This window comes from Aethalodelphis obliquidens, unplaced genomic scaffold (genome assembly GCF_003676395.1).
Source record: "Aethalodelphis obliquidens isolate GAN/ISIS:26980383/991018 unplaced genomic scaffold, ASM367639v1 scaffold7, whole genome shotgun sequence".
Taxonomy (NCBI): domain Eukaryota; kingdom Metazoa; phylum Chordata; class Mammalia; order Artiodactyla; family Delphinidae; genus Aethalodelphis; species Aethalodelphis obliquidens.
This window is the reverse complement of record NW_020837951.1, coordinates 61,912,368-61,925,657: the sequence shown is the minus strand read 5'-3', so window position 1 is coordinate 61,925,657 and position 13,290 is coordinate 61,912,368. Positions and strand designations below refer to the sequence as shown.

The window sequence follows — 13,290 nt, the reverse complement described above, 5'->3', positions numbered from 1 at the left end:
ATATTCCCAAGGTCTCCAGGCTGGCCTGGTACATTGTTGGCACTCAATAAATATTTGCTGATTATTGAATGAACCCATATCTGAAACAGCCCTTGACATGCATCCTGATGGCTTCTGTTTGTTGGTCCCTTAGTACTCTAGGGATTGCTGACTTACCACAGATTTATAAAAACTATTTTGAAGAGAAATTATTAGGATGCAGACGAGAATGGGGGAAAAGCACAGTACATGGAGTCAGATGATATGAGTTCAAATTGTGATTCTGTTGACTGCTTAGCTATGTGACCTTGGCCTGATTTCTCAACCATCTCTAAGCCACAGTGATCTCATGTGCAAAATGTGGATGAAGATACTTCTTTCCCAGTATGACCTTATGCTCAAATAATATGACAGATCGTAAAACACTGTGAATTGAAAAGTAGTGAACAAATATAATTGGGCAGACTTCGTACCAGAAGTCTGACATCTATTTCTGATTTCATTATAAACTTCCTATGTGTATCCCTGCATTTGCTTATTGTCAAATTTCCCTATCTTTAAATTAAAAATAAAAAATATTTTACACATTGGGAAAATGTGCTCTCTCTCCAGAACCTCCTGAATTGGCCTACTGTATCAAATATATGCCTGCAAGTTTTCTTTTCCAATATTTTCCTTCCCACACCCTTTATTATGTATTGTGCTATTTATGTTGTTAATAAGGGTTTCAAGGTGAAGAAGTCTGGCCACAGAAACAGTCCCCTGCCCACCCCCAACTTCAATCTCTTTCATCTTGCTTCCTTTCCACCTGTATCTCACAGACTTCAAGAGCATTGATTGTAATATTTACAGAGAAGAGTTAAGGAAATGATTCATCTCATAAAAGGAGATGAGAGAGACAATGAGAAGATCAGGTGCATGTAAATAAGTTTAAGTTTTGAGACTCCGTCCCTGCAAGTCTAAGGTGCCTTGTGTCAGTGGTAAGTACATCCATCCTAATAGGAAAAGAAGGAAGGCTTAATTCCTGAAAGTCTCTAGAAAATCCTGTACATGGCTAAGGTGTTTCTTACGAAGGAGTTCTGAGGGCAGGACTGAACGAAGCCTGATAATTCCAGACCATCCAGAAGAAAAATCTGTGAACAACTCAAAGTAAGGAGCATGAAATGTGTGGTCAAGCGTTAGACCAAGGAGGCTGACTCAGTGCTCGTAGAAGAGAGCAGAAAAGAACATAAAACTCACAGGGGCATTGCCCAACTTCTCGACATGGGGATGCCAGGAGACAGGAAGAACTGCACAACTGCATCTGTTCCATGTTTATAACTAAACTGCCAAGTCTGCATAAAAACAAATCTGTTGCTTTGCAATTATGCTGAAGCTGGGGTTTTTAGTACCCGTAAGAGTTATGTTAAAATGGGGGAAAACTGTCTCATTGGCAGGGGAATATACCTGTTTTCAATCCTTTCCCTCTAAACTCCCATAGCCAATGTTATCATTTGCTCAATAAAGGAGACCTTTATTAGAGTACAGAGTTGAACACAAAACATCTGTTCTGACATAAATTCTCCTACGTTCATAGATAACTATGCTTCACGTAGAAAACATAATGAATAGTCAGTTTAATAATCTACCCCACCTGTTGTTGTTTCTGCTTGCTTTTTTAAAATGTATTTATGTATATACCATAATCGTTATGCATAACAAGATCTGGCTTGGGGAAACAGATTTTTATTAACTCTGTGACATTTTCATTAAGAAAAATAGACAAGGCTGGAAAATGTCTTTTGTTGAAAATAACCAGACTTTTTTTACCCTACAAAATTCTTCAGCACACTAGGCTTTATATACTACAAATAATAAATGGCAAATGAGTGCAAGAGATTTGAGAGCCCTAAATAGGCTCCTTGAACTTTTTGTTTTGTATTTTGAGCACCCAGTTAATTACCAGGTATAGTCAGTGCTTAGTCAATACTTGTTGAATAACTAACATGTATAACCTGTGGTGTGTGTGTGTATTTAGTGAAACGTGAATAGAGTAATAAAATCATTTGCATTACACATGTTGTATGAATACACACACACATATATATACACACACATACATAGACCTATATATGTATGTCTCTATATATTTGCATTCAAACTGGGAGGAAAATGGATTCTTGAGACATAAAAACTAAAGTTCTTAAGTAAACCAGCTTAAAAGATCTTGAGAGAGGTTTTTAGAGCCCTTGTGTTGATAGTGTGGTAAAAATTCTGAGCATAGGACATGATCTCTGAAGAATGGCTTTTTGCACTAGTATATTTGCCAAGATTACTTTATGCTTGGAATTTATTCCCTCCCAGTGTTCCAACTGCAAAAAGAGAGGAGCTAAAGTAACACCACCGGTTACTTCTTTTTTATGCAAAGCCCCAGTAGATAGGGTCATTTATGTAGAAGTGGCTGAGGCCCCTGTTGTAACTTTCCTCCTTTCCAAGCTGGTGGAAAATGCTGTTATTTTGTGGTCACCTTCTTAAAAGGATTAGGGAAGGAATCATTTCCTCCAAGCAGTTCATTGTACGAATAAACCGAGGTCCACAGAGGTTAAGTGACTTGCCTGAGTTCATGGTAAGTAAATAAGTGTCTCCCTCTAAGTACATCTGGAATAACAAGTATTCTCGGACCCTTCCTAGTCCCATTGTCCTATTCTTAGGCTAACATTTGCAAACAGCACGGAAAACAATTGCAGATTGAGGACTGACGGGGGAGGGTAGGAAGTGGTCATTAGCAAATGCCTGGGCCTGGGGATCACCTGCTCTTTTGGATCAACCATGAGACAAGCTATTCATAAGGACATCAAGGACGAGTGGGCCATTGTTTTCAGAACCAGCAGTGAAGAATCAGCTCCACAGTGGCCTAGGAACTGCTCGGCTGCTGCACCAAGGGGCGGGGCGGTGGTGGTGGAAGAGGAGTGAGCCAGGAAGAAGGGCTGCAGGGACCCCGCCGCGCCACCTTTCGGCAAACCAGGAAGTATTTTTGCAGTAAGTGCAAGGGACCGAGCCACCTTTTGAACTGGAAGTGTGAACGGCGCACAGCAGGCCCCAGATGCGTGCAATAACTGCAGACCCCCTCCGCGGGCTTGTGCCTGGGAGGCTGCAGACTGGCATCTCAATGGTCAGAGCCGGGAAAAGGGAGTTGACGTCAGAAAGTACACAGAGCAGGGCAGGCTCTGCTGTCTTAGCAAACCGTGACCGAGCAAAGTCTCGGGTAAACAAGCTTCCCGGCTGCTGCCTCCAGATGCGCACCCGCTGCGCGCTCCCCTCCCCGTGTTTCCCACGCACCCATGGCTCAGCTCGGCCGCCCCGGCCGCCCTCTCTGCCCCCGACCGCATCTTCCGATCTCCCGGTGCTTCTGCGCGGGCTCCCACTCCCACAGCTGGAGAACCACACTCACCATGTCTTGCCTGAGGAGGTGAAGCTTGGTTTCCAGCCTCTCCAGGGCGCTACTGGAATGGCTAGGTTGTGGGGAGCCAGAGGTTGGGGAGGGCGAAGAGGAGGATGACAGGGAGAGAGGGAAACTGCAGCTGCTGCTGCTGCTACTGCAGACTCCGCCACCGCCGCTGCTCCCCCCGGCGGGGTCTCTGTCCCTTTCCTGGGGCACCGGCTCCTCCCCACGGAGCGAGCGCACTAGGCTCTCGGGCACTTTGCGCCCTAGCTTCAGCTCGATGTCTCGGAGGTCGGGCAGCGGGCCGTCGTCCATGACTTTTGAAGAACGATGAAAATGGTTATAAAACGCTACGGATGAGAAGCAGCAGGGGCCTCCACGTCTGCCTGAAGATCAGCACACCCCTACCGAGCCCAGGTCTCTATCCTCGGCGGATCAAACGGTCCGCTCCATAACCGCCCGCGCGGTATCAGCCCTGAAATCCGCACAGGATGGGCGGGTCGCCGCCGCGGTTCCCGGGGCGCAGTGACTCCCTCGACACTTGTTAAGATTATAGAGCCCCCTTCATCCTCTTCCTTTTTGGCTACCCCACTGCAAAGTTGAGTTAATTGATGTTGCAGAGAGGGGGAAATTCCAAGTACTAGAGACCGAAAGACAAGAGGGAAATGAAGTCTGTCTGAGCTCTATGGGGGAAAAAATTCACATTGTTAAACTGTCCGTTCACATCCCAGCGCCATTCACCACCTGCCCATCTGGTACCATGCGACACAAAATAATGATGTGGCCACACTCCAGGGTAGTTTCATTTTCCAGCCATATGTCTCCAAGCTTTCGGAATATCCTGGATTGTCAGAAATTATTTCTAGTCAGTGATAGAGGAGGTCGGTCGTGTGCATAGATGCATAAAAAAGAGAGTTCGCTTAGCAGGAGTTTAACGGCTTCCTCGAGGCAGCACAAATTCCCTTCTTCTCATTTAGGCTGTTAGATCCAAGTCATTGTGTTCCCCCAAGCCTCGGAAACTTTAAGCTCCGCTGGCAGGTGGACCAAACCAGGGCCAACCCCTGTACCGTAAAACACAGGCAAGAAGAGCAACAGAAAATTTCCTACCCCTGCTGCCAGTAGTAGTTTCAACATCCTGTTTTAGTTGGGAGTGCCTAATACGGGGATTAGATTTTCAGTTTTCCCAACGAAATTGCCGGGTAGCTACAACTTTTAGGCCTGGTAACAATAGAGGCAGAAGAATGACTTTAAATGTAGTGTCATTCCCTACCCCCCATCTTCCTAAATGACAAAAATTTAGCTTTAGAAGGCTTTCCTAATAATTTTGTACTAATATACAGTGTAATAAATTCACCAAAAGTTCAGTGAGAATGTGCAACCAAAGCTAATTGTCTTCCCAAATGCTACATTGTCACCGCAAGCAGATGTGAAAAATAGCCAGAATAATCTCTATGACTACTGAGGATAGTGGTGGATTTTAAAAGGAGAAGGTTGCTGAGATAACTTACACTCAATATTCTTTCTCCATAATTAAGGTAAAACTAGTGAAAAGTTGTCTTTGATAATTTATCTATATTTTTCAACTATTTGAAAGAAACCCAAAGCCTGCCATCTATTGATCTGAGATTCTTCTACCAAGTAAGTTATTATGAGCTATATGGATTATAGGTTTGATTCAACATTGAATTCGTGTTAAGAATCTTCAAGTAGAGGGTACTATTTTCAATCTATAAGCTCTATTTGGGGTTCCATTACGATATTTCAAAATAGGGACCCCTCTCTTTCTGGGACAAGTAAGTATTTGTGTTCTTCGTCCTTCCCAGAGACATCACTCAGGTTTTACACTTCTAAGCATATGGGCAAATACATCTCAGAGTACTTTTTTAGCTGAGCCTCATCCAGGAAGCCTAAGGATAGATAGGAAACACGCCTTCTGAGTGAACTATTTCATGTCAGGGAGAAAGTTGCTAAAGTTCTCTTGTCAACATGTCAGAAATTGTATGTTATTTCTTCTCTTAAAAAGAAATGAAGAGGGCTTCCCTGGTGGCGCAGTGGTTGAGAATCTGCCTGTCAATGCAGGGGACACGGGTTCGAGCCCTGGTCTGGGAGGATCCCACATGCCGCGGAGCAACTAGGCCTGTGAGCCACAACTACTGAGCCTGTGCGTCTGGAGCCTGTGCTCCGCAACAAGAGAGGCCGCGATAGTGAGAGGCCCGCGTACCGCGATGAAGAGTGGCCCCCGCTTGCCACAACTAGAAAAAGCCCTCGCACAGAAACGAAGACCCAACACAGCAAAAATAAATTAATTAATTTATAAACTCCTACCCCCAACCTCTTCTTAAAAAAAAAAAAAAAGGCTTATTGTGGGTGAAAAACCTGTAAAGAAAAAGAAAAGAAATGAAGAAAATAGTTGTAAATTAAGTGGCCCATTTTAGAGTTGGAACAACCATTTATGGAAGCAAAGGAGAACAAAACTAAATCTCAAATCACTGATAAAACTACGTGCTCTGCCCTAAATTTGGAAAACCACAAGCTCATTGGATAAGAATTCCACTGTAACATGTAATTATGGAAAGCCTGAATTTCAGTAAAGAAGAGGTTTTTACTTTGCTCTTCTTTGTTTGTTTGTTTTGTTTTTTGTCATAAAGCCCTTACAAAGTTCAGCATAGGGCTGGCTGAGAAGAGTAGCGCGTAAACACAGTATCTAACTTGAACTTGGTCCATAAAAGTAGTTTATTGTCAAATTATCATCAGTGTAACTGTACAAAAAAGGAACACCTCCTTTGCTGTGAGTCACAGACAGTAAAATTGTATTTGATACCGAAGATATTCAAAAATAGAAAACTATTTTTTTCATTTTAGATTTCTGCAGAGAAACCATCTCTGAAGGTAAAAACATGATCTGTATGTAAATCAGTATTTTGTGCTGGTGCAATATGAAACAAATGTGAGCTTTTTAAGAAAAGCTTAGTTATGATAAGCCTTTTAAAATTTCTCAACTTAATGCTTTATGACATTTTAGTTTAAAATAGAGATGTTTTGAATGCCAAAATGATAATTTTCAAAACATATTAGAATCACAGTAATCTTATTAGGCCTCTAATTGACTGTGTTAACCCTGTCAGTTACTGCTTTATGTTGTCTGATGTGAGAAAATTCCTTGCCCAAAACGTTCAAAAATAAGGATCTTTTTTACTTTTGGGTCTTGAGAATATTTTGTTTGTCTTCAAGATTTTTCTAAGATGAAAAAGAATGTGTGAGAGGTTTAACTAATTGCTAACTGTTAGCCCTATATTATACGTTGATTTGAGGGTTTAGTTGACAAGAACTGCAGTAGCAGGCCTGGGGAGGAAGTGAGGTCATCAGCAAAAAAGAGGGCCCATGGAGAGAACAGAGAAGAAATAGGAGGGAAAAACTCTGCAGAGCAATTCTTTATATTTATCTGGTCCCCCTCTCTCAGCAGTGCTCCCTTCCTGCTCCTGCTTTTCTTGTCCCTCTCCAGCCACCTCTTGTTTCCTTAATTGATAGCATCTTCCAGCAACAACCTAAACTCAGGATGTTTCCCCAAGACTAATATACTGAAAAGTAAAATCATAAAAGTAGTTACTCTGTTATTTGTGTTTGTGATATAATTTTCCAGACCCAGACTACCTTATTATATGTGTCCTTTTCTGACTGCCTTATTGTATGAGCTGGATTTGCCTTTGTTCCATTTAGAATGCCTAAGGAATCTAAGAATGGGTATTAAACTATGGAGAACTTTTAAGAGACTGGGTTTCTTCCCCAGTTGGATTGTGTTCACAAAGAAGGAAAGAGAGACTCTTATTTATCATTAAAAAAAAAAAAAAAATCTGGTAGCTAATGAAGTGGGAACATTGTTGGACTCAGATGACAGGTTTTAAAAGAATGCCTCAGTCACAAAAACAGAGTGATGTGGTGCAAGCTTTACACATTCCACCCTTAGAACACTTCCTGGTATGAGACAGTGTTTAGAGCAAAAGTAGACTCAGCAAGACTTTGTATGGTGTGAGTAATGCCACTCCATAATCTGCTGCTGGCCTTACGGTGAAAAGAAAAAAAAAAAGGCCTTCTACCTTCTCTCTGGCACGGATTGAAAGTCTGCAGCATTCCCAACTCTCGCTGGCACAGAGTTCAAGGACTAGGGCAGAGTCTCTAACCTGAGATTCCAATCCCCACAGTGCAGAGTAATTTCAAACAGTTAACAGCCTCAAGTTACCTTTAAGAATTTTAGGAAGTAACTATGTAATGGGTGTCAGGTTCTTTAAATCTTTGTTTTAAATGTGTAGAGGTACTGTTCCTATAAATATTTTTGTTCAGCTGATGATGTGTTTAACAAGGAAGGTGTCATAGCAAAACTAAAGACTGTTGATCCCATCCATACATAGTGGAATTATATATCTGCTAAAGCTATGAAGATTTTACCCTGCCTGTCTATAGAGTCATTTAATTCAATTATAATTTTGTAGCTTGGTTGGGTCTGTTTTACTAAGAAAAATCATCTGGTTTATTACCAACTTGAACAACTTATACATGTGTATGCCATATATATCCCTGTATCATCCATCTATCTATCTATCTGTCTATCTATCTATCTATCTGTCTGAAATACCTTTCCCTAAGGAGCACAGATCCTTTAAATAGTTCTCTGATTGGAGTGTAATTAATATGTATAATCAGAGCTAAACACTTTCCTGAGAGATTTTCTAGACAATACTAAAAATAGGTCACCAGCATCTAAGTCTGTCTTATCCCCTCTTCATAATCCCTGTCAAATCTCTCTGTCTTCATTGTTTGTAATAGACTCCTTTATTTCCTTTTACTTGCTGTCCTGAGCTCTGAATTTCTACTGAGAGGTGCATAGCAGGGCCCAGAAAAGAGATATCTTTAATGAAGCTAACCACGAGCTTTTCCTCTGTAGTCATCCTAGTTTGGCTTACTGAATGGACTTAAAGGTTATTTCGGTGGAGTGCTGGTAAATGTTTACAATTAATTCTTTGAAAATATAAAAATAACTGGCTTGTGGCTTTTGACAGTTTTCATGGTGTAAGTATTCCCACCATGGCTGATTTCAAGCTACCAGCGTAAGCTGGGAAAAAATGAGCAGTAGCACATTTTTCCCCAACTGTTTCCACCAAACAGATACATTTGACATAAATAACCTCAAAAGCACAGATTATGGTAAAAAGTAGTCAAACAATTAGGAAGTGATGAGTTTTGATATTTATTACATTTGTCTTAGTATAATTTACCTAATTTAAAACTTATACAATGTTATTTTAAAAATAATGGCTGTGTTTAGCAACTGGCTTACAAAATTCCTAAAAATTTAACAATTGGCTGCTGTAAACTGGTATGGGCTGGCTCCAGTGTACCTCTGTTTCATAAAATCTTGGGGGATGATCATTAATTCTAGTTAAGAAAAGAGATTAAAAACTCAAAGCCAGAGAAAGCAGTTCAGCTTTAAGTCTAAGGTTGGGTAAAGTGATAATTGGGGAAGTGAGTCCCAAAGTCAAAGTAGAAAGATGAGGGGTCTCATAAAACTGTGTTAGTTTCCTGGCGCTGCCATAACAAAGTAACACAAATGGAGTGGCTTATAACAAAATAAATTTGTTGCCTTACAGTTCTGGAGACGAGAAGTCCAAAATCAAGATGCTGACAGGGCCATACTCCCTCTGGAGACTTTAGGGAATGATCCTTCCTCACCTCTTCCAGCTTCTGGTAGCCCCAGGCATTCCTTGGTTTGTGGTAGCATAACTCCAGTCTCTGCCTCCATCATCAGGTGGCTGTCTTCCTTCTGTGTCTGTGTCTAAACTTCTTTCTTCTTGTAAGGATGTCAGTTATTGTGGGTTAGGGACCCATCCTATTCCGGTATATCTTAACTTAGCAAATTAAAACTGCAACAACTGCATCCCCAAATAAAGTCACATTCTGAGGTATGATAGGGTTAGGATTTCACCATATCTTTTTGGAGGACACAATTCAGCCCATAACACTGTGGAATGATGTAGGTCTTGCAGGTCCACTTCAGACATGAGGCTGCGAATAATACGAAAGAACTGGAATCTTCGTTTTATTTGGTACTTTTTTATATTTGGCAGTGATGTATGGAGGTCACCTTGAAGGCTTAAAGCCACAGAAAAGAAATAGTTAACAGTCTCTTTTCTAATCAGTAAAAATGTATTTATTCCTTTATTAATAATCACGTCTGAGTTAGTTAATAACAGCTATTAGCTTTATTTTTTAAAGTATGCTTTTATAGACTAGAAAACTTTGATCACAGAAACATCCCTATCTTAAAATCCAGTTACATGATCTTGGACATAATTCATAAATCCACTTTTGATATCTTTCACCAAATACCTTGACAATTTCTAAAATTGAATTTGAGGTTGGCTCTAACATTATATAGTGTAAACATTACAAATAAAAATAAAAGGCCTAAAGAAATACCCTATTTCTATGTCCTAGCTTAGAGGCAAACTTATGAACTGATTTGAAAATTATTTGACAGATTTTATTTGAAGTATTGATTTTATGGAACACAGAAGCTAAGCATATTGAACTAGAACCCTGATCAGGGTAGAAAAAAGCAATGGTGAATGCTCACAGAGAGGATGGTGTCCAAGAAGTTTACAGAGAACTGTGATTTTCCACAAGAGCTTTGACCTGGAGGTTTGGCACACGACATAGAATTCCCACCTGAATGTCATGGCTTCAGGATCAATGCCCACTTCTGGTAATGTCCTATGAATATCTCAATTCCTGTCCGTATTTGAGGCTTCCACTTTCTCCTTATGCTTAGCATCATAGGTACAGAAGGGAAAGCAGAAGTGCCTTTCAAAAGTCTTGGGAGGAAGAGAAATAAACGTTTTATGCATTTTTTAATTTTGAAAAGATCATAAGGATTATATGTAAAGACACAGATAAATTAGTTAGTATTATTTGGAAGTGAAAACTCAAGAACTCCCCATAGCAGAATTGCAGATCTTAGTCTTAGGACTTAAGAGCATTACTCAACAGTTGAAAGTTAGCCTTCTTAAGCTATTAAGTAAGCTTGCTGCCTGGAGAGTCAGAGAGAGAATGTGATTTTCTTTCAGTATGTATGATTCAATGAGAATACTTTTGTGACCATAATGAGACATACTGAGTATATGCACCTTATATAAAAGATAAATACTGTAATTATGTCCTCAGAATATTCAGGCAGATAGTTACTGGTTATAATGCCCATCTGATGAATCAGCAAGAACATTTTTTGAAGTAGAAAAGCACTTTTAACTCAGAGCAGCACAAATCAGTGATAAAGTGGAGGAAACTCTGAAAAAGCACTGGCTAAAGGGGTCGGTGTTATATATTAAACATCATTTTATGACAGATTCTTTACATATTTTGTATCATTTAATCCTCATAACAACCCAGAGAAGCAAATTTTATTAACCCTGCTCTCATAAGATTAATTTGAAGCTCCAAGTGGTGAAACTACTCACCTAATGCTTCATTAGCATAAGTGGAAGAGCTGGGATTTGCCCTAAGTTAGAGTTTACTCCCAAACTCCTATTGTTTCCATTTCTTTGCAAGATGGGCATTAGCCCTCCTTCACAACTGTTAAGGGGTTCCACTGCTACACATATATTTTTAAGAAGTCAACACTGAGTTGCTTCCTATGTTATTGGGGAAACTCGAATTCCAAATGAGGTAGAGTTAAAAAGTGAAATAGATTAGAAAGAAATAAGTGCGTTCATGGGAGATTCATTTACAGCGCATCATTAAGGGACATGAGGAGGTTCCTGTTCTCCACCTTTGGTTTCATGTGAATTATCACTCCCTCCTCCAGCAAGGGGCCAGTATTTGAGACCGAATCTGGCACTCGGTGGAGCCCAGATCTGAATAGATGTGGGAATTAGTCCTTTCATTCAAAGGGAGCTAGCTCTGCAAGAAATAATGGAAATGGAGGAGCAGAGCAATCGTGAAAGGGTGCTGTAGGAAAGCTTGGGCAATGATCAGCACTGTGCGGAAGGTTTCATGACCTCTTCACCAGGGCGACTGCTCTTTTCCAGTCTGATGTGGCAAATGCCAAGGGCAAGGCAACTTCACAGGGGAAAGAAAAAGCCCAAGGCACACTGCCGTTCCAGAAGATAAAAGGCAGCTGAGACTGCCATTGCTCCATCTCTTCTTGTTGTACTCTTCCTATACCCAGCCCACATGTTGTAGCTGGTTTTGCAGTAGCTGACCCTCCGTTCCATAACCTTTGACGTGTTACCTTAGGCTATACTTTGGTAGTTCAAACACATCAAGGTTTGATTTAAGAACATTGCTCAATTCTATCGATAGGTAAATTTCAGTATGCTGTACCAGAAACACTTCATACCTGAGTTGAGTTTGCGTCAATGCTGATCCTTAGGGGTCAGTGGAAAAATGTGATCATAAACATCTGAGGTGCCATAGGACAAGATATGGTCTCAGAAAGAGAGAGAGGGAGGGAGAGGAGGAGGAAAAAAGGATGGGTGTCGGGGGTGGGGGGAGAGATAGAGGGAGCCAGAGAGCGCTTCTGACAAGCGCAAACCTAACAGTTCCCTGCAGACAGTGAAGGTCACTCTGCTGCAACAGCAGCCGCTTTCATCAGACAGCCATGTACAAATTGGGAGCAGAAACACCTCTCATTCTCATTCTCAGATTTGGTTTTGTGCTAGAGATGATTTAGGGGGATAACGGGATACTGAAAAGACAGGTTTTGATTTCTCCTAAGCAAGTTGTTACAACTGCTTTACAAGAAAAACAGAAGGCAAAGTATTTGTTTGTTTACTTACCATCTCAGATTTCAAAACACTTGAGTTGTGACTATATCTGGGATGAATTAAATATACTGTTGATGTACATGTAAATTGATAACATTTTGAGTGAGCCGGTGTTCAAGGTTTTAAATCAGGCAAACCATTGGACTCAGCAGTTCATTTTCTAGGAATTTATTTCTAAAACGGTAATCAGCAATATGTGGAGAGATTTATTTATAAATATGTTCAATACAAAATCCCAAAGAAAAACAACCAAGCAAGCAAAAGCTGCCATGCATATATGTATATACACATACATACATTCACATATTAGATGTATATAAAAGTCATATAAAATGTGTATGCAAATTTATCAAAAGTATCAGTGTGTGGTGAGATGATGGGAGTTTTAATTTAATCTCTGTGCTTTTCTATTTTTATTAACTATAATTAATTATTAAAAAACCCTCAGAACATTGTTTTTAAAATTTCTTTTTAGTGCCTTCTATTTTATTCTTAAATATTTATGCATACATTTGAAAACAAGTGGGGTTTTTTTAACCCTAAAGAAAGAAATTAAGTGGAATAATTTTGAAGGGGAATCCGGGGGGATTTTCTAAATAGCCTTTGTTAATACTGAATATTAAAACCCTAACTCTATACAATGGCAATAATATGATCACTCTCTGGCTACCTCATGGCAAACTTGTGTTACACCTTTCCCTAGTGAAGGAGGCTGCTTACTCTGGAATAGCATATGATTTTGGAATAACACTTTTAAGTAGGGAGCAAAGAATAACTCTAGAAATTCAGTAGGATTATTACCTGATACAACGTGGAATATCATAGTCAAAAGCAGACTATATGTGACATAAAATAATGGGTGCTCTATATTTTTAATAAATGATCTAGCAAAATTATCATCCCACAGCACTCCCACTGAACTTTTTTTTTTAACATTATCTTTCAAATATGTTAACTAGAAAGGAGTTCAATCTATGAATGTTCAGTAACCCTTTCCTGGTTTGCTTGTGCCATGTAGGGTAGCAAATAACTAGGTAGGAAGGTTTAAGAGATGGGATAACATTATGGGAAGGG

At 40.2% G+C, this 13,290-nt stretch overlaps 1 protein-coding gene across 1 annotated transcript in view; it reads right to left on the bottom strand.

Moving 5' to 3' along the window:
* Positions 1-4,404, bottom strand: part of LURAP1L (leucine rich adaptor protein 1 like) — a 44,933-nt gene extending 40,529 nt beyond the window's left edge. Inside the window, exon 1 of the mRNA XM_027105861.1 lies at positions 3,410-4,404. Coding sequence (XP_026961662.1) covers positions 3,410-3,715 — 306 coding nt within the window. The 5' untranslated portion in view covers positions 3,716-4,404. The remainder of the gene's footprint in view (positions 1-3,409) is intronic.
* Positions 4,405-13,290: the final 8,886 nt, after the last annotated feature.